The following is a 22,264-nucleotide window of genomic DNA, read 5'->3' as shown; positions in this document are numbered from 1 at the left end:
ACCACCGACCCCTTCGTTGGCTGATGCAAATGAAGGGGGAAAATCCCAAGTTGTTGAGGTGGTCCATCTCCCTACAGGGAATGGACTTCCGGGTGGAACATCGGCCTGGAGTGGACCACGCCAATGCAGACGGTCTCTCCAGGTATTTCCGCCTTAGTGATGAGGACTCCCAAGGGATTGGGTAGTTCTCCCCACTTTCAGCTGGGGGGGACGCGTGTTAGACCTGTCTGGCTTTTTGGCGAAGTCCCTCTTAATTATTATTTATTTTGTCCCCCTTTTTGCCCCTCATACCCTTGGTAATTTTTTTTTGGTCCACTGACTTTTTAGGTGATGGTCAGGGGGATAGGTGTTCTTTCCCCCCCTCATAATCTTTTACCTCAGGCCTAGAGGCCTGTTCTGTCAGGAAACCCCGGTATTCACAAAATGGAGGGCCCTAACTGTTTCCAACTGCCACACCATAGACTGCCCCATAGGATAACCTTAGGCTTTCTGGAACCTTCTGGACCCTACCGGACTCTGTGTGGGTAGTCTATAAAAGGGCAGGGGTCAGGAGGCCATTTTGTGTAGTCCAGTGTGAGAGGAGAGAGGCTGCAGTGTGAGGAGGAGGACGCGCTAGAAGAGGCTAGTTGGTTTCATAAACTGACAACATCTTTCAGAGGACGCTCCCCCTTGTGCTTCTGACCGAACCCTTTCATTGGGCTAAAGTCGACCTGGTCCAGTCAAGCAACCAGGGACTTTGGACATCTACCCAGTTGGGCCATGTCCCACCTTCACCTCTAAGACCCCCCTTGGGTTTACTAATTAGCTCCCCGCCTTCCTGCTGAAGCCCTCGCCTACCCGTTTAGAAGAGCGGTGCCTGGGTTGTTTGGATACCTTGAGAGACCGAGGCGTCTCTGTCTGAAGGGCGCGAGGAGTCTGTGAAGGAGTGCAGTCTGCAGGAGAGCGGCGCCGCTCGTTATTCAAGTTGCGCGGCGGAAGGGGAAGTGAGACGCTGATCCCCTGCGCAGGAGCAGGAGCGTGTGTCTCCCGGCGGAAGGAGGCGGTGCCGGCTGTGCCACTGGTTTCCCCGCGTCTGTGCAGCCGAGGCCTGCATTTGAGAGACGCGAGGAATTCCTCGGGAGAGGCGCGTCTCAGGTTACCTCAGCGGACCCGGTCTGGTGAGGGCTGGGGCGAGAGAGAGCGTCTCGCATTTCCCGAGGAGCGGGAGCCTTGAGCCACAGCTAATCGGTTGTCAGCCTGCCCCGTGCCCGTTTCAGCGGGTGTGAGGAGAAGCGAAGGGCCACCGCTATTGATCTTCCCCACTCCAGCGCTGTGATCAAGAGGCTGGCTGGGCGGGGATAGGTGGCTGCTACTGCCACTGGTGTTGTTCGGTGGAGCCGGCTGAAAGCTCTACCCTGTGGACCGGGGCAGGACAAGTGACCCGAAAACAGTAAGGAGAAGTGGGGGGTGAGGAAGAATAGAGCTGAGCTCTTTCTGGTGTGGTGTTAAATCACAAGACCTAACGCCTAGCTAGATGCCCTAATAACTTGACGTCTTTAGACTTAAACTGTGCCAGAGAAGGTGTGAGGGAGGTTAACTTCATTACCCCAACCTCATTTTCTACAAGTCTAGAGAAGCAGCTAATAAGCTAAACATCAGAGGGGAACCTAGGCTGTTGTGAGAGAAGTGCACTGTCAGTACTGGTTAAAGGGGAAACTCCCTCCAGATCCTCATAGCAATTGTTGTGGTGAACAGTAAACGTGTGAAATTCCTGCGTTTCACTCCGAGTGTGCATTCTAGCCCTGTATTAAGGTGCAGATAAGGGGAGAGGGATCTTAGCCCTGTGGTAAAGGAGTATCCAGTGATTTGGCAGGTTAAAGTGATGAAATATTGATGACATTGATTATTAATGTAAAGTGACACTGCTTAGTGTAAACCTATGGGGATACTTTTAATTCCAGAAGTAAGCATTACTGAATCCTTGACAACTGAATGTTTTGAACTGTAATTTTTCCACAGAAAGAAGAGTGTTATTTACTTCTCTAGATCAAAGGTATAATTGTTATTTCTGAGAGGAACTGAAATGTCTTACACTGTATAATTTGAAACCAAAGAGCATATTATTTTTATAAAGCAATACGTATTTTCCCACATTTTTGGTGTAGTGTTTTCTTTTTGAGTGCTATCGCGGGGTTTTACTTTTGGGTGGTCTGCAACCTTTACACTGTGCCTCTGAATTGTTAGTCTTGCCCTAGGCCAGGCTACCCCAGTTCCAACATCTCTCCTTCCCGATTCATGGCTCCGACGACCTCTATGTTGGTGAAGGGACGCTGGACGAGACCTTCTCTGTCGCTCGTTTGACCTTCTCTGAGTGTTGTTGTTTTGCATCCAATATCCTTGTTCCCTTCTCTCGCTACGCCCTGTCTCCATGTTCTTGGCATGCTTTTCCGCTTGGTCATACACTCTAGTCATTTCCTCTATTTTGTCGAGATCATGACTTTTTCTCAGCAGTCGCCTTCAGAGTGTCTCTGAGTGACAGCCCTCGATAACTCTTAGTCGGATGGCATCTTCCGTCGAGAACAAGTCAAAGTTGCAATACTTAGACAGTCGGCGTGGTCTGGATATGAATGTGCTCATCATTTCTTCCTTGTCTTGGCGGGCCTGATGGAACGCATATCTCTCGTAGTCCACATTTCTTTTGTGCACAAACTTTCTGTTCAAAGCATCTTGCACCTTATCATAGGTTCCTTTATCATCCATCGGCAACTCTTTGATTATTTTGCAAACCTCTTTGCCGACCAGATTGTGGAGTGCAATTAGCTTGTCTCTGTCTCCCGTGATCTTTGATCCTTCAAGATAATCCTCGAAATCCTCCAACCACTCCTGCCATCTGAGGCCCATGCTTCTGCCAGCCACTAGGGTCAGTGATTCCGGGGGGCACAGATGTGAGACTACAGGTGTGACAGGGGCAGCCACAGCTGCACCGCCACCATTCCAGTTCGGTGAGTATGACATCTCTGAACTGATATATTAGTGTCACGTTTATACACTTGCTAGTGCTTGCTTTTTCAATTACCAATGCTTGTTTTGCAGTTTCCAATGCTTGTTCCTGCACGGACCAGTGCTTGTTTTGCAACTACCAATGCTTGTTGTGCGATTATCAATGCTTGTTTTGCAGTTGTCAATGTTTATTTTGCAAGTATCAGTGCTGGTTTTGCAGTTATCAATGCTTGATTTGCACTTATCAATGCTTGTTTTGCAGTTATTAATGTTTGTTTGGCTTCAGCCTTGTGCTGCCTGACTTCAAAATGGCCACTTGTGATTCACACATGGAGGTTGTCCTGATGGTTGCCTGATCCTAAGAAGGCCGCCGTTCATGAGATCTCGGTCCACACGAGACTTGCTTTCATTCAGGGCATGCTCATTCTCCAGGACTCACCGGCAGCCGATATCTGCACGCTGCATCGCTTCCTCAGTGTTCCTGCGCACATGGATCTTCAGGACATCCAGGTACGATCAGGGAAGCTCTTATCGTCAGTTCATTACTGTCTGGCCAATCCTCACGCATCGGGGGTGAGCCGTCTCCTTACGCGCGTCCCGGCGTTCTTCGTCGGGACGCTTCCACGAACCCCGGGCAGCACCTCAGACGCTCCTTGATGACCGGAGCGGTAGGCAGAGTCGGGGTGGGCACCCGACTTCTCCTCATGAAGCGCGTGCCGATTTGCACCCATCAGGGGTGAGCCGGGGTTTTGGCACGAACCGGCGCACCTCTTTAAACACCCCAGCGCTCAATGCTGTTTTCTCCCTCGGGGCTCTACGCAACTGACAGATCGCGGAGCAGGGGCAACTACCGCTGGCCTCTTGTTATGGGCGGTGGACTTACTTCAGCCACACGTGGCTCAACAGCGTTTTTCCTTCTTTCACGCTGCCGGGGACAGAGACGCTTTTTCTTTGGGTTCTGTGGGTGGCTAACTGCACCATCCCACCCTCTTCGCCAGTTGTCGTGTCTTGAGCTCAATAACGACAAACACTAATCATGTGTAACAAGGAGCTTTATTCTTTGCTTCTTGCTATGTCCCTGTCCCTACTCTAACTAACTCTTTCCTGTCTCGGCCCCTCCTCTTCCTCCAACCCCATAACTCCTCCCATCCCAACTACTAGACCGTTCACATCTTCACACACTCATGCTGTGATACAGGTAGGGGTTAGGCATCTCTTTTGGGACTTGTTCCGGGATATACCACGTCCTAGAGGAATGGTAGGTGCTTGATTAAGTTTTAGAAATTGAAAAATAGATAAAATAAACCAAATACAGAAACTAGCTGAAAAAGAAGTAACTGAAAAAAAACTCAACATAAAGACTAGGGGCTAAGCATGGGCGAATTTTGCGGATCTCGCGTTCGCGAATTTTGCGGATTTGCGGATTCGCAATCCGCAAAATCCGCGAATTCCCGCGAATTTGCGGATTTTTTTTTTTTTGTGTTCGACGGTGTTTCTGCCAGTTCGCGAGGGTTTTTACAATTTCGCAATTTGCGAACTTACCTGTCGGGTCGCAAGTTTTGCGAACTTGTTGTTTCTATGTGTCCAGCCTGTTTGGGACACTCTTCTTCATCACTGCCACTCTCTGTCACCACTGCCACTCTCTGACTACTCATGCCACCCTCTGGCCCACCCATGCCACCCTCTGTTTCATCACCACACCCTCTGGTTGTCCAGTGTACATTATTTTCGGCAAAGCAAAGCACACCTTCCCTGCCTCAAGTGACCTGAATTAATTTGGGGCTGATTAATGTGTCACAGAATATTTTTTTAGCTGGCACCTGCTTCCTTAGTGCGCCCTGATTAGTGATCTTTTGCACTTGCTAAGTGCTTTCATTGTTGCAAAATTAGTTACAACACCTGCCCTGCCCCAACTGACAATAATGAATTAGGGGCTGATTAATGGATTTTAACTTCCAGCCTGGCTCCTGCTTGTCTCCCTTAGCTGTAATTCAGGACCTTTGTGGCATATGTGTAACTATTCTGAGGTTCAGAGCAGGGTCACATAATAGTTTCAACTGGCAACTGAACTCTGGAGGGGCCCCTCAGGAAGCACTACAGGAAATGGCTACTAATGATGAGCCTGAACTTTTGAACCTGGTAAGTAGTTACTTTCAGTTTTGCTAAGAGCGTATTTCTGCAATTTTGCACTTATTCGCGGGGCGCGAACTCACGCGAACAGTGCGAGCAGTGCGAGCAAAATCCGCTGCTCGCGGATTTGCGGATTTTGCGGGAGATTCGCGAATCTCGCGGATTGCGAATTTCCCGAAAATCAGCAAAATCCGCGAGCGGAACGGATTTTCCGCCCATACTTACTAGGGGCCAGATGTTGGTGAAGTAGATTTACCGATTTTTAATTACTGAATTTTACCGATTCGGTAATTAAAAATTGGTAAATCTATGGGGTGGACATGTAGGTATTCCAGATGTGCTGGAATACCGATTCGGATGATTTCGGTATTTACCTTTGTAGCCCATAGGAATGAATGGGCATTACCGATTCGGTATTTACCGAATCGGTATATACCGATTTTCACAAGGGTGCAGGGGGTATCACTTTGACACCCTCTGGCACCCCCAAAACAGGCTTGGGTGCCATGTGACAGACATACATGCCCTAAGGGCAGGTCTGCCTGTCACATGGCATAGGTGTGCATGCACACATGTGCATGCACACCAGAATCGGTATTTTGCCATCAAATTGGATTTGATCGTAAAATACTGATTCGGTAAGGCCTCTGGGACTCTGAAGAGTCCCACCTACATCTGGGTGGCTCAGATTCGGTAAATGTACCGATTTTTTATTTTACCGAATCGGTAAAATTACCGAATCGGTAATTTTACCGATTCGGTAAAATAATGCCCCCTACATACCGGTTACCCTTTTACCGATCGGTAACAGCCAAAAATACCGATTTTCGGCCGTTACAGACCAACCTACATCGGGCCCTATGTTCTTTAGAGAAGGTCATCTGTTGAAATCTCTGGGTTCATTTATCTTATGAACTGACCCCAAGGCATATTGTCGTTCAGGCCTGCGGTGTCTGTGCGTAATTTAAACACCCCTCTTTGTTCCTTTTCCCGTAACATCTGTTCTAAGTTTTCACAAGGTTTTATGTGTTCCAAAACTACCATCGCATGTTATTCGGGGTGTATTGCATTTCATTGAAACGTGACGTCATCCTGGTGCTAGCCCTATGGCATCGGATGTTGCTGCGATGTTCGCAGATTCTTGTGCTCACCTTTCTGGTGGTCATACCCGCATAGTGAAGGTCACAGCAACACGTAATTAGATAAACTCCTGTGGTGTTGCAAGTGGTGGATTTTCATAAGTCCCATGATTTCCCTGTGTTGAAAGTGACCCTCTTGGTGGTTGTAGTGAGATGGCACACGCTACAGTTACCACACTGGTGGTGGCCCCTTGGTAAACTACTGATTACCTGTTGGTTACTTTTGTGTTGGGGTCCTGGGTGGGTGTGCACTAGTATATCTTTCAGATTTTTGCCCCTCCTATGTGGGAACATCGGTGTTGGTATGTTCAAGTTTCCACTGTTCAGAATCCGCCAGTGTTTTCTCACAGGAACCATCAAAGGTGGGTTTTTTTCTGCATTTTACTGCATTTTCTAACTTGTTCGAGTAATGCACACAAAAGAAAGGGATGGTTTACCACAATCTAGTCTCTCCTAATTTCCGATTCTTTGTGCATGCTTACTATTTTTAGGGTTACTACAGGCCCCTCCACCCAGACAGACCAGGAGGCATATTATTGCCAAAAAATAAGTAGGACTAAAATAGGCAACAGGTTTATGTTATATGTTGTGTTTGTTCGTTTTGTCCATGCTCACGAGTGTCAATGTACGTCAGTTCTTCCTGCTACTAGACTGGACATGTAAGGCAGGGAACCTACATGGATCGCTTCTCTAGATATAGAAAAGACGTTGATAATCTGGGATGGGAGTACCTAAGAGCGGAATTAGCGGGTTATGGTATAGGCCCCCCGTTCCTACAATGGATTAAGCGTTTATATAGCACGCAGCAGGCGCGCGTCAAGCTAGGCCACATGGTCTCGGACTCCTTGAATATCGAGTGGGGTACTAGAAAGGGGTGTCCTCTATCGCCAGTTATATTTGCCTTAGCGATGCAGATTCTGGTCTGTGCATTATGTAGCCGGGTAATTGACTGGGGCATCAAAGCGCACAACCAATGGAACACTGTCTCATTCTTTGCTGATGATGCGCTGATATATCTGGTGCCATCAAACAGTGTTATATGGCCTAATGGAACTGCTGGATCGCTACAGAAGCATCTCTGGTCTAAAAGTGAATTGTGGAAAATATTTCTTGTTCCCAATACCCCCCAGACTCTGGAACAAAGGGTGGACCTACCATAGGCCCCACACAACTGGTCTTGCGACTCCTTCCAGTACTCAGAAGTACATATATATCATTCACAAGCTGTCTTAAAAGATGGCAGTCTGGGCAGGGCGATTGCCAACGCTCACTCCTACTTGACGTTCTAAACGGAACTGCCACTTTCTCCCATGGGGCGTTTAGCTATATCTACAATGTTGCTGCTTCCCAGGCTGTTGTATTTCTTTGCACCTCTCCCATTCCTTTACCAGGTAAATTGTTTTGTGACCTGAAATCACTCCTAACATCTCTAATCTGGGGTAAGACCAGAATCAGAGTTGCCCTCACAAAACTATATGCCGCAATTCTGAAGGGTACCCTGAGAGCTCCTAATTATGAGTATTATTACGCAGCCTCACAGCTACAATGGCCTATGCGGTGGCTGGCAGGCTGCAACTCCATCGAACTGGGACACTGGGCATCCGACCTACACCAATCGACGATGCTGGAGTTCCTGAATGGTTCAGAGACTTGGATCCCGAAAAAACCAGGAAACATATTAATGTCCACAGCACCCAGCTGCTGGACACGTTATGTATAGACAAGGCACTGACCCCTCCCCCCCCCCCCCTACACCCCCCGTCTTAACGCGTGGGGCAATTCCTAACCTTAATACAAGAGCTATGTGCCCGTAATTGGCAGACTGGATTGCGGACGGTCTAAAAACCTGGGGCGATTTATTCCTTGACTCAACTCTCTGTGAGTTCAAAACTCTTGTGGATGGTTATGGCATTTCCCCAGGCTCATCCTTTTTGTATGCGTCGCTCAACACATCAAACATTCAGGACATGGGGCAACACACATGACGAACCTAAAACATCTAGTTTACTCCAAATATGGTACAGGTAAGAGGACAATCACCATGCTGTATAACTCCTTGAGACCAGATACTGTACATCTCTTAGCACCACTTACAGAATACTGAGATGCAGCACTATCAACTACACTAACCAACAAACAGCGGGTACAGTGCATAGGGTTCCCGAAGATTATATATACAATGCCAGAATTAAATACACTCAATTTAATTACCCCCACCACACATACCTTACTCAAAATAGGCTGGCACAAAATGTATGCAAACTCTCCTGATATATGTCCCCAATGTCACAACCCAAAGCCACATTTTTACATATGGTGTGGGCATGCCCTCAGCTGACAGCATACTGGAACGAGGTGGCTGCTACATTCTCCGAGGCCACGGACATGACAGTTACATTGCAGGGTCCTCACTTTCTGTTTGGCATAGCCAAGCTCAACATGACGTAAAACCATCAACAAGGTTCTAGATCAAGCACTAGGCCGAGCTAAATGCAGGCTGGCTATGTCCTGGAAGTGGAACTAAGCACCAAATATGTATATGCATGGACCATCGACCTTTGCAGGCACTAGGGGCCGAGCATGAGCTAATACACGGCAACATTTTAAACTACTCCACTGCTAACACCCCCCCCATACTGGCAAAAGTATCTAACATTTATAGAATCAAAATTGAACCATTCTCCCTCTGATCCTGGGTCTCCATAGAACCAACTCAAAACTCAATGGTAGTCACTGTTAGGTTCACCCATGCCGGTGCCAGCTCACTCTCCCACTCTTCTTCCCTCCTCTTGCCACCTTCCCGACCTCTCAGGGTGAGCACACAACCCAGTTATACCCATACATTCACAAGGTTAGGCCAAAATGTAATTCCCCCGGAACGCAGGTACAATTAGTCCGGAATGCACCATCTCCAAATTGTTTTAAATTACACCTACAAGTACACAATACCATGGCCAGCTTTATTAGTTCATCAGGCGCTTCTTCTGGTGCCCGACAGATACTAACGTGTTAAATGTTATGTTAATAGTGTAATATGGACCTATAGAAGACCTCAGTGGCATTGCTACTAGTCTTATGATTGTGTCAAATGCAGCAGTTGTTTTGTTGCAGTATGATGTCGTAAAATAATATGTTTAACTCCCATTGCCCTCGGGCTGTGTAAGCTAAACTGAAAACCAATGAACATTATTAAAAATAATAATAATAACTGGGTGGTTTATTTATATGTGTATCATTGCGTGTAATTAATCCTGCGAGATCCATTAAATGTACTGTTTTAGGAGCCACATTACTTAAAGAGTTTCACCATTCCCGCACTTCTCAAGATGGGTTATAGTCTGCTCTTGTAAAGTTAATTCATCAATGCAAGGTTCAGGTTTAGATTTGTGGTGACAGAAGGACCAGTTAGAAGGTCAAAGAGGGGATGGATCTTAAGAATCAGTAACTATTACTAGAATTTGGTTATGAATGCAGCAGTCCATCGGTGCTCATTGAACCTTCACCCATTATCTGTATATTGAATAGAAATTAGAATTATAGTGTGACAAATTAGGTTGTTGGTTGAGGGGGGCGTTAGTTCTTCTAAAGCAACCCCCTCACACACAATCCGTGCCAGGGTGAATCACAAAAGTCACCAAATCAGCCTGTGCTTAACCCTTTGGTAGCTTGGCACACAAGCAGTCTGGCTTAACTTAGAGACAGGCTGTAAAGTATTTATGCGGCACCCAAACAGTAATGAAGTAAAGTACTTGACATCAAAATGATGAACATCCAATCAGTAGAACCAAAGATATGCAATTTCAAAGATTTAAGATAAGTATAGCACCTAAAGTAAAAAATCACCTCATGCAGTTATCTGGTTATGAGAAACTGGGTGAAAGTCACAAGTTCAGGCCGACCGCGATGGAGTGGAGCCAGATACAGGGACCAGGTTAGTCCCGCTGAAAAAGTTACCTTCTAAAGTCCAGCCTGAAGAGCCCAGTTTGCTGCAGAGGAGGCTGCGAGGACCATGGAGGGCATCATTGATGTTTGTCACTGTAGTGGGAAGAGCAGTCAAAGCATCGCAGACAGTCATTGCAGTAGCATGAAGATCCTGTTGGGTGTCGGGAACAGTTGTTGATGGATTTACTAGTTGGCACTCAGCTCTGGCTGTCGATGCTAAAGCGCAATGTCTAGATCCCACATTGTCAGGTGTCACTGGCTGTCATGCGTAGAGTCAGGTTCACTGTAGATTTAAGTTGGCAGTCAGCACTGGTGTCAACTGGTGTCAATATTTTGGCACAAAGGGGCCGTTCGGGATCACAAAGAGGCCAGAACTTCAGGATTTCCCCTTTTCTTCCAGTAAGAGCTTCACTGACACCATACCAAGGGTCCAGGACCTGAGAGGCACCTCTTGGAGCTCAGAAATTAACTCCAGCAGAGGCCAAAAGGGGTCAGGTAGACCCAGTGCAGGAGGTTCGCTTAGCAGCTGCAGGGAGGCCTCTGGAGCTTGTTGTGCCCTGATAGCTCAGAACAGGAGCAGTCCTGATGCAAGGATGAAGGATGCTAAAGATGCTCCAGGGATGCGATGTGGTCAACAGGGGTCTTCCTATGGGCACTCCTCAGTCCACGAAGATGGTGCAGGGTTGATGTCCCACAAGGTCCTCTCCAGTCTGGCCGAAGTCCAGTCAACATTTGACTAGCAGTTTCCCAGTGTTGAGGTCACATGCCCATCCTTCCTGAGTTGATAACTTGCCTTCTGGAAGTCCTAGCAGCTCTCCGACAGCACTCCCAGACTCAACAAACTCATGTAAAACTTTGTGCATCGGGTCTTTGACCCTGGTCTAGCAAAGCAGTGGTGGTAGCGGCTTGAAGTCTTTAACCTAACAACTTTCTCTAGCAGGCTTCTTCAGCTGTTGTATCCCTGTGGTGCAAAGAGGAGGCCAATTGCCTGACTCTTGGAGTCTCGTGGCTTGACTGGGCTCTGTGGGCAGTGACACAGCAGGCACCATCCCTCTCTTCGCTAGCCACCAGGTGCAGGCTTCGATGATGTAGCCTCTCTTTGCTGGTCCCTTGGTGCAGCAGGGCTGTCCTTCTTCGGTCCTTCTTCCAGGTCGGCTGAGGTCTGGGTGCCAGAGGTTCCCCCTTTGTGTTCAGAAAGTGCTTTCAGGGCAGTATGCAGATGGTAGCCAATGAGCTATCAGGTTCCCACCATCTGATGACCACTACCTGTGGAGTGTGGCATCTCGCTATACCAGGATGCATTATTCTGTCCACTCGCAAGATGGCAAGACCTATATCTCAGTATTCAAACTTCACTAGCCCACCCCTGGGGTGTGTCTACCTCAGGGCTACACGCCCCTTGGGAAACAAGTCTGGCAGCTGATTTCCTATCTCTGCACCCCGTGCCAGCCTGTTTACCTGAGCAATGGGGCATCCCTTCTACCGGTGTTACCCAACTGTCCTTCAAATGTGGCTTCTCCTTTGGAGCCTAACTTTTGGGGCTAACATCCAAGTGGCTTCTTGCAGGATAGAGATAACACCTCCCCGGCCTGCAGTCCCTCATTGTTCCCCTTCCCGGGAGTCATTGGTACGTCTCTCCAAAAGGGCAGTAAGCTGTTTCGTGGCACATGCTCTATGTGTGCCCAGGAAGGCACAGGACTTTTAAAGGCAACAAAGTGACAGCTTCGTAAAAGTTGCACACTGCAGAAAGTTACATTATCTTCGACATGAGATACAAGTCGGACTTATTGTAAAAAGTTGTTTGATACCTCAAAGTGCCCACTTAGGTCACAGTATTCAGGAGTTAGCAAAGCTAAATTGTCAGTGTGTAATCCTGTACTTGTCAATTGGGCGACCAATTCTTTCCACAGTAAAGAAGGTAGTTTTGTGTGTTTGTTGTCAGGACATGAAAAATATATGTCCTGCATGAGTCATATGTTGCACCCAGCCTTAGGAATCGGTAGGCCTGCTAGATGGGTAACTTACACAGATGTACAGGGGAAGTGGTGGCTTTGCCATTGCTTTTATTGGCAAAGTCAGGCTAGAAGTGCATGACTGTTCTACTTGTCTGCAATGGCAGACTGGGGTACTCGTTTTACATGGGGGACCTTCACAGTGGCACAACCAGTGCTGCAGTCTTGGGGTGCCCCGCCTAACGTACATGACCTGCGTGCCAGGGTACCATATACTAGGGACATACAGGTAAGTTAGCCATTTCTAATTTGGCACAGCTAATTTAACGTACATTTTGGGGTCAGGGTACTGGCACTGAGGTCTGGCTAGTAGGCCTCAGTGCACTTCTCAGGGTAGAAAAACCAACAGCATCAGCTGAAAAACTTTGGGGTGACCATACAGAAAAGAGTAATTTCCCTACACCTGCCATATGGGCGGTTTAGGGCCTACCCAAGGGGTGACTTATATGTATTAAAGTCGACCACCCTAGCCTTTAGGCCAACTCCTCTCCCCCTGATCTTGGTCTTGGTCCCTGATTAATAATTAACCTGTTGCGTGCTTATGACGGAATCACGCCTTCATGAGTCACAGGCAGCGTGTGCTCATGACGGCGTGGTTCCGTCATGCGGCTGCTGCTTCGCCCACGTGGCATTAATTCCCCGCCTGTGCGGGCGAATTAATGAGCGGACGGAGTCATGACGGAACCACGCCGTCATGAGCACACGCGGCTTGTGACTCATGACGGCGTGGTTCCGTCATGAGCACTGCAGCGCAGCGCTCACCCCTAGACCCGCCCGCACCACCGCAGCAAAATTCGCGCTGCGGCGAAGGGGTTAAAGTAAATAAAGGGAGAAAAGTCATGTTACAAGTGAGTACATACAATTTTGTTTAAAGTCCTATTTAGTATCAAAATCAGGTCTTTCTTGAGTCTTAAAACAACAACACATGTTAGGTATTTTTCTCTTTGAAAGCCGGCAACACTTGGTCCAACATATATTGAAAATCTTTTCTGAAGGCTGTTTTTACATACTGTTGGGATTGCAACTTTGGCCTGTTTTTTGGGCTCATGCTGGACTGCGTTGGGCTGAATTTGGGCTTGAACTTGGAGCGCTTTGGGCTTGGAACGGATCTCAATATCTGGCAACACCGCGTTTAAAGCACTGGACCTGTGAGCAAAACAGAGCCAGAACTCAAACTTCTCATATCAGCGTCCATACAAATTGATAATATGGCCCTCTCAAACGGTCCAACCTGTTACTGTTATGCTGCGGTTGGATACGGAGCTGCAGCTGACACCTGTCAATTGAGGATGATTGACAGGTCTGTGTACAGAGGCGGATTCTCCATGGGGGCGTAGAGAACTACCATTTGTTTCTGCCTTCTCGCACGGCGAGAAAGCAGAAGCTCCTGTTTGGGAGAGAGAGGGAGGGGTTACTCAAGGGCAGGGGGGTGGCTTTCCCACTGTTGTTAATACGGTCTGCTTGGGAAGCCTGAGAGGCAGTCCAAACAGACGGTATTAACTGTATTAAGGAACAGTGGGCAAGCCGCTCCTCCCTGCCCTGGCGTAACCCCTCCCACTCTCCCTGCTCTCTGTATGCTGCAGCATACAGAGAGAAATGACGTAGGTAGGGCAGCCGGCCGAACCTATCACAGCGCTGTGCTGTGGTGGAGGGGAGGGGAGGGAGGCTGCCTGCAGCCTTCCTGCTGCGTCACGACGAGTCGAGCAGTATGGGAATTTCAAACAGGACGGCGCCGCGGGAGTCAGGACTTGAAGGCGGGAAGCAGAGCTTAAGGTAAGTTAAGTTTGACTTAACGTTACGTTAACATGAGCATTTTGCTCGGCCCTCTCTAAAGTGCACATTCAAAGCGCCGGGTATTATTTCCTGAGAAATCTCACTTACTTTCATACATTGTTCATGCGCGAGCCGGGGAGGGAGTGCGAGACACTCGATTATAAAGCTTGATGGATGGCGCACCGTCACTATGGGCACTCTTTTTCACACTGACTATAATCGGGATGAGGCTGTGGCGTTTTCTGCATATTTGCTTTCGGTTTGGAAAGTCTCCGTCCGTAAACACAAACAATAATTGGAAACCCTCTCAGAATCACATGCAAGAAACCTCAGAGGTAAAAGAAACATCAGAAGAGGGAAGCGTGGAGGCTGGAAGTAATCTGTAAATGATTACTGGCAAAGTCTGAGGGCTCCGAGCTTGAGCTGTGTTTGCTCCAAGAGGAAAGCTAGAAGGGAGGTGTCAATAAAGAGAGATTTGACGGAAAGCTGCGCAGGCTGTGTGATCAAATGTGATATATATCGCATATTAGATATATATACAAATTTCACTTTACATTTGATCTGTGGGAGGCTATACAGCGTTTAAACGGCAGCGACAGGGGAAAGAAGGTGGTGTGGGCGATGCAGCAAGGGCTATCTGCGGGGAAAGTTAGCTCACAAGCGAGGGGAGGCTGATTTTAAAAGGGTGGAGAAAAACCTTGTGACAACTGCTTATCGGTGTGAGGGAGCGAGAGCGCGTGCTGGTGTCATCAGTTAAACACACAGCTCGCTTCATTGCTGTTGTTTTGTGTTGTCCTCTGGCGCTGTCGGCTGACCACTGCGGCTTTTAAGTTCCTGCTCGGACGTGAAACTGTGTGCTTGGTGCCACGACAAACAGCTCACCAAATACATCGCAGTTGGGACTAATGTGGGGGTTATTATTTATGTCCTCCGAGACAGCCCCATGGACTGCAGGCAGGGCTCAGAGCATGATGTCACTTCTGTTGCTCCCTTGAAAACATGTGACATCCCATCTGTATGCATTTGCCTGCCTCCTGAATTTAGAGATTGTTTCTTTTAGCGTTAAACTCCCTTGGGTCAGTTGGTATTGCTCGCTTTGCTCACTCAGTGACAGTTGACGATGGCTTTTACGTCGCACCATTTTCAAGAGCCACCAGCCGCCTCTGTCTGTGTAGATCTTCAAGTTAACACATGGACCACACGAGAAGTGGAGTACAAATCAGTTGAGCTCCACTTCTCCACTCCACTCAGTTGAACTGCAGCACTTACCACACCATAAAGCTTTAGAAATGTCCTATTAAGTGCAACGGTATTTATGTTTTAAAGAGGGGAGCTTGGTGTCGCTCACATAGAGCAATTTTAAATGATTGTTATGAATGCCAAAATGTGGGAACACCTCAGTGAGAGATGTAGAGAAGCGCTGAAGTGGAGAAACTTTTATGCAGGAAACATAAAATAGCATTCGTTTTATTTTTGCTTTTAAATTAAAAGCTTGCCTCTTTGGAGCGTATATGTATAACTATTTGCAGAGTGGCCTATGTACAATCACGGTGTTGGGTGGTTAGAAATTTGAAATGCTCCTCTCAGTAACCACCAAACACATTCGCCCACTCAATCGCCCACATGGCTGACCGTTTCATCCAAGAAATCCCACTAAACATACATTCTCTCATAAATGAACAAACACCTTTAACTCTACTAGTTAAAATATAATTCACTCTAGATGGAACGTCATAGGCCTATCTATTATGGCGTCAGGAAGGGCACTTTAAATGGGCGGCGTTTTGTTGCTCAATGACTGAAGACAGCTGACGTGCATCTCTTTAACTTAATGAGGGCGCATGAAAGAGAAGACGACGTACGCCGTGCCTGACCTCAGCATGGCCGTCACGCGACAAGCACGTTTGCACGCGCGGCCTACTGGGTAAGAGCTCTCCGAGTCCCCGCCCCCTTGTCAAATTTCCAACGGCACCAGCTGGGAAAAAGAAACTCTAAGCCATGGACCCAGAGGCTGAGGAGATGGAAGAAGAGTTGGAACGGGAATTGAAAAGGATCAGCCTGTCGTACTCTGAAGGGGACGAGGAGGAAGAGACAGAGCCGCCAGTAGAAGTGTCGGAGGCGGTAAGGAGCTGGGAGAGGGCAAAGCGCCGCTGCTTTGAGTTGCAGTTGTTGTGTTACCTTTGTTGCTAGGCGACGGCTACTTCTGAAAGTGCAGTGCAGCAGTGCCATGCGTTCGTGGATTTTGGCAGCCTCGGAATAAACCTCTGCTTCAGTGGGGTAGTCACTTTCTCCTCGCATTTGTTAGGGCATAATAATGATGCGGTTTAATTCGAAAACAATGATTTCTGTGGGAAACAGGCATATGGGAGGTCGGTGGCTCACATCACTCCTTTTTACTGCACGTATTTCGCTGTAAACCTTGGAGTAACCCAATCGATTTCAGTAATGCAGCCCCACAAACCCAGAACTTACAGCAAGTATGCCTTTTTAATCAAAGTGGTTTTCACAAAGTTTTACCTCTTCACGATTTCTGTAAAATCCCTAAGGGATCATTCATTGTTTTTAAATATTAGATGCCCTTAAACAAACACCAACAAAGCTAACAGGTCTGACTTTGGCTGCTAGCCTTTCAACTTTGCCAGTTCTTGTTTTGTCCAGTCATGTTTTTAGCAAACAAAAAACAAAATCAAAAGAGGGGCTCCCTTTTCAGGAATATTTGTAAAAATTGCATAAATATGCACATATTCACATTAGCAAGAATAAGTTATAAGCGATGTTCCCTCGTCAAGTCGAACTGATACGTTCTCTGTGTGCAATAACACTATGTCCACTCGAGACTGTACAAGAATAGCATCAATTGGTGAACAAAAAGCAATAAGTGACAACAACCCGTACGTATCAAATATAATAAAAAACAAATATCATAAAAAGCCATTCTTATTGTTAAAAAAGACTGTGTCTTTGTATCTTTATTGTTATGACGACTAATACATGAAATACATGATATCACAAGAGTATATAACAAAAATCGCAATTCAATACTTCACAATAAAGTATTTTATTTCATGTTTTGAGCCAGTTCCTTCGGAGCTCACTGTTTAATTGTAGACTCATCTTCTCGAATTATTTATTGTATTTTTTATGTAATATGTGACTTGCATTAATGAAATTACAGACTTGACACGGTCAGCACTACAATCATATAATAACAGTTGTTCATTATGTACAGTATTTTAACAATATAAATGCTATAATTTTGCTTATTTTGAAGGAATGAAAAATATTTTATTCTGAAGTATTGAATTGTGATTTTTGTACTGCTCGTGAAAGGGCAGCATGCCACAGTGAAATCAGCCAGTGACTGATGAGGACTGACCCATTATGCATCCTTGAGTGGGTAAAAGAAAAATATGAATAACACAATACAGACTAAAGGATGAAGTCTGTCAGAAAACCACAGTAGCTTACTAAGGTATACACATAATTTAGTAAAATCAAAAGGTCTTGGCTAACACCAGACAAAAAAGCCAATTGGTCTGATGTTGGCTGCCAGCCCTTTGCTAATGCTTTTTTTTGTAATATTTTTGAAAATCTTAATTGCAAATAGAGAGGGTTGTGAAGACAGGTTTGTTTAGATAGAGTTGCAGAACTAGCTAGACAGATAGTCGCATAGATGGAGATGGTTGCATTGTTAGATAGAAAAGGTTGCATAGCTAGAGAGGGTTGCAAAAATGTAGATAGGTGTGCATATCTCAATCAATCAATCAATCAGCATTTGTACAGCGCAACACTGTCACCCCTAGGGGTACCTGGGCCCTTTGTTTCAGTTGAAGGGACAGGTCTTGAGTCTCTTTCTAAAGTTTGCCAGCGAAGAGGCTGTACGGAGCTGGAGGGGAAGATTGTTCCAGCTTTTGGCAGCAAGGAAGGAAAAGGAGCGGCCGTGGCTGAGCCGGATGCCGGGGATGTGTGAGAGGGCGAGTGAAGAGGAGTTCAGGTATTTTGGGGTTGGTGGAAGTTCAATCGATGGTTAATGTAGGCATGTACTAGGTTGTGGAGGACTTTGGAGGCGCGCATGAGAATCTTGAACTGGTATGTCTTCTGGACGGGGAGCCATTGGAGGTCTCTCAGGTGGGGGTCATGTGGGATTGTTTGGCGCGATCCAGGATGAGTCTGGCTGCAGCGTTTTGTATGGTACGGGGTCTTCTGAGGAGCTAGGTGGAGATGCTGGAATGCAGGGTGTTAACATAGTCGACGTGACTGGTGATGAAGGCCTGAGTGACAGACTTTATGGTGTTTGTTGGGATCCATCTGAAGATTCTGCGGAGCATGGTGAAGTGTGTGGAAGCAGGAGTAGGCGACTGCATTGACTTGTCATTTCACGGTCATTTGGCTGTCAAGGATGATGCTGAAGTTGCGTGCATGGTGGGATTGTGTAGGTGTAGACCCGAGTTCTGTAGGCCACCAGCTGTGGTCCCATGCTGAGGTGTTCTTCCTGAAGATCAATACTTCAGTTTTGTCGAAGTTGAGTTGGAGGAAGTTGCCTCTCAACTACTTGGCTACGTTGGTCATGACGTTGCAGAAGTTGGTTTTGACGTTGGAGGGGTCCTCGGTGAGCGAGAGGTTCAGTTAAGTGTCGTCTGCATAGGAGGTTATGCTAAGCCTGCGGGATCTGATGACATCTGAGAGGGAGTCCTGTTGATTCTGAACATGGTGGGGCTGAGGGATGATCCTTGTGGTACCCCGCATATGATGTTTTTGGGTGTAGAGTTGAAGGGAGGCAGCCAGATGCTCTGAACGCGTCATGTGAGGAAGGAAGCAAACCATTGGCGGGCGTATTGCTGTATGCTTGTGCTGTGGAGTCTGTTGATGAGGGCGTTGTGGGAGACGAACTCAGCAGAAAGGTCGAGGAGGATCAGTGGCACAGTTTCTCCATTGTCGAGGAGTGTTCTGATGTCATCTGTGGCGGCAATCAGCGCAGTCTCAGTGCTGTGGTTGGCCCGGAATCCTGATTGTGAGGTGTCCAGTAGGTGGTTTTGTTTCAGGAATTCGGTGAACTGTTGGTTGATGGCTTTCTCAAGTGCTTTGGCTGTGTAGGGAAGCAAGGAGATCGGACGATAATTTTTGAGTTAGCTGGGGTCTTCAGAGGCTCTCTTTAGGAGGTGTCTGACGTCTGTGTGTTTCCATCTGTCCAGGAAGGTTGCTGCAGAGATGGGAGTGTTGCGGATGCTATGAGTTGCATGCTGATTGGGTTCATTGCGAGGTTGTAGAGGTGGTGGAGACAGGGGTCGGTGGGTGCCTCAGAGAGGACACTAGAGTTGTGAAGATAGATCAATAGATTTGCAAAGAGAAATAGAGTGGCAAAGATGGATAGATACGCAAAGAGATAGATGGACAGACGAGTAGATAGGTACGTGGATACGTAGATGAACTCTTCGATAGATGGGTAGGGTTGCAAAGATGAATAGGACAGAAAATTGGAATAAACAAAACAGCACAGTTTCAAATATTCATAGTTAAATGTCTATAAAAGCATGATATACAAGACCACTGAAAGCAAATTAGAAAGCCAAGCAAGCAGGACAATCATACTAAACTGATTTACAGGTATAGCTGTGGTCCTCATAATACATGTCAGCTTGACATACAGGGGTGCAGTTATAAATGTGCTTCATTGCATGAATATTAACAAGAGGATAACTGTATACATTTTAAAATGGACAATCTGTTATGCTTTGAAGTAGTACCAGTAAGATAAACACAAGCCACTCCAAAAGGTATTTACAGTAGCATTAGCAAGCCTCAGTAAATGATGAATCTGGAATGTGTCCAAGTGATTGCACCAAAAGCAACATGTAAAGTTGATAGAAAGCATCCTGCTATCGTGCCAGGCTCTAAAGATAAAAGCAACACTAAAGTAATAATAAAGTTAAAGGAGAAACACTGGCACTGAAGGGAACTACTCTGTGTGCAGGTGTTCTCCTTCTGGAAAACCAAAATGCAGTCAAAGTGAAATTATCTGGTGGCCGAAGTAGGCTGAGCTATTGACCCATACTGTATGCTGTAGTGGGTGTAAGCAAAAAGTGAATGATACAACAGACCAGTGAACGAAGAGTGCTAGCTGAAAGCCCCTTTAAATAAGTACATTATACTTGTAATTTTAGTAAAATCAAAAGGTCTTGGCTAACACCAGACCTAACAAGTAGTGGAAACACCAATAGGTCTGGTCTTTCCTATAGCTTCAGTACCTCAAGTCATAACAAGTCTGCTTTCCTTGAAAACTGTGCTTAAGCTCTCTCTCAAGTCAGAAGCACCAGCTTAAAATGTTTACCAGCGAGGTGCAGTAAATCGTATTATTACTAAATGGACCTCTCAAGTCAGATGCAACTGCTTCAGACGTTCTTCACAAAGATGAAGGAGTGTGGCTTCAACATAAAAATGTGCATATATACTTTTGTTACTCTAAGGAATTATTCTTGTTTTCTATACAATAACTAAATGTGGAATGCTGCTATATGATGAGGAATCAACAATTGCAACTTTAAATTAATGTCTTGATTACTATGGAACATTTGTGAACACAGCGTAGTATACAGGTACTAGCAGTCACTGGGTATGTCAAATGTCTTTAACCGCATTCTTAGCAAAACGCTTTTTAAGGCTCACATTACTTATGTGACTGGAGTTGTTTTTTTTTAAAGCCCACTGCCCTATGCTGTGGGCTGTTGTACGAAGAAGCAAAATGCAAAACAATAGATACAGGTATTTGATGCATACAATGTGTAATGGAGCCTCCCGAAGTACATGTATTAAATGGAAGTGGGCTTCCTCACTGATGTAGTCTTTATGTTGTGCTGGCAGTGAGCAGTGTTTGAGTAACAACTGAGTAACTTGAAGGATAAAGATGGTTGACTAAAAGTCCTCACATATTTTTATTATTATTTTGGGAAAACATCACACTGGCAATTTACAAGTATATATAAAGTAATAGAAGTAATTGGTAAACTGAAGTGCCTTCAAAGTTATTGTTAGCAAACTAGTTTTTGAGTGCCACTATGCATATATACCAATAACCCCATTCTTGCTTAAATGAAAACCCAACCCCCTATGCAGTAAGCTATGGTAGGAAGAAGCAAAATGTCACTTTCAGAGGAACAACAGAATAGATAAATATATTTGAACTTTTTTAATTCATGTATTTAATCAGTGTTGGACTTCGCCCTTTCTGCATGGCCATCCCAAAATATTAGCCTACACTTCTTCCATTTTTGCTAAATTCATTTATTTTGTTGGACTTAGGACTCTGCAAACATTACCACTGCTAACCAGTGCTAAAGTGCTTGTGCTCTCCTTAAAACATGGTTGAATTGGCTTCTACCCAATTGGTACATTTAATTTACCTGTAAATCCCCAGTAGAGTGGCCCTGCCTGATAATTAAATGCTACTAGTGGGTCTACAGCACTGATTGTGCCACCGACTTAGGTAGCACTTTGAACATGTCTCAGGCCTGCCATTTCAGCCTATGTATGCAGTTTTAAATGGACTGTTTGTGCAGTTTTAAATGGACGGTTCGAATTGGCAAAATACACTTTTTTTACCAGGTCTAAAATTTATTTTTTAGTACATATACGTCACCCCTAATGTAGACCATGGAGAGCCCAGAGGGAAGGGTGCAGTGTATTTAAAAAGTTGGAAATGTACTTTTAGTTCTGCATGTCCTGACAGTGAAAATCAGTTTTTTAGTATTGCAAGACCTATCCCTCCCATAGGACAGCATCTGGGTTACCTTATGGTCTTTAATAAGCTGTAATTTCCCCAGTGGAGCATGTAACCAGTTTGTTTGGTGTGTTTGGAATTGTAATAAAATATCCTAACATGGTGAAGAATTATAAATTACAATTTTGAAAATGCCACTTAAGTTTGCATTATGCTCCCATATCTATTTGGTGCCTGCAGCTTCTCTCTGGGTCACATGACTGGTTGTAATTGACAGTTGATCTTTGTGTATTCCTCCTAGACAGCCACACACAATAGAGAGCTTAGGTGTGCCTAGATGGGCCATGACTGGCAGGAGGAGAGAGAGCAGTCGTGCACAGCCCTAATTACATTTGAATAGTCTCTGTCCTGTCTACAGGCTAAGGGCCTAGTCGTGCTTCCAATGAATCATAAGTTGCATCCCAAAAGTCATTTTTTGGAAGCACACCATAGTATTTCACAATTAAAATTGGTAATTCAATTAATATATGATTATTGCATTTTGAATCATGAAACTTTATTGTGCAACCACACAC

The 22,264-nt window shown here is 46.0% G+C and overlaps 1 protein-coding gene across 2 annotated transcripts in view; it reads left to right on the top strand.

The window, feature by feature from the left end:
- The first annotated feature begins 15,923 nt into the window (after positions 1 to 15,923).
- LRRIQ1 (leucine rich repeats and IQ motif containing 1) overlaps positions 15,924 to 22,264 on the top strand; it is a 1,278,742-nt gene continuing 1,272,401 nt past the window's right edge. For both annotated transcript variants that reach the window (XR_015295276.1, XM_086917996.1), the window contains exon 1: positions 15,924 to 16,096. Coding sequence is in view for 1 of the 2 variants with exons in the window: in XM_086917996.1 (XP_086774122.1) it covers positions 15,974 to 16,096 (123 nt within the window). In the remaining variant the exon portion in view is untranslated. The remainder of the gene's footprint in view (positions 16,097 to 22,264) is intronic.

Source organism: Lissotriton vulgaris, chromosome 1_1 (assembly GCF_964263255.1).
Source record: "Lissotriton vulgaris chromosome 1_1, aLisVul1.2, whole genome shotgun sequence".
NCBI lineage: Eukaryota > Metazoa > Chordata > Amphibia > Caudata > Salamandridae > Lissotriton > Lissotriton vulgaris.
The sequence above is the reverse complement of the archived record's forward strand: the minus strand, read 5'-3'. Positions and strand labels throughout refer to the sequence as shown.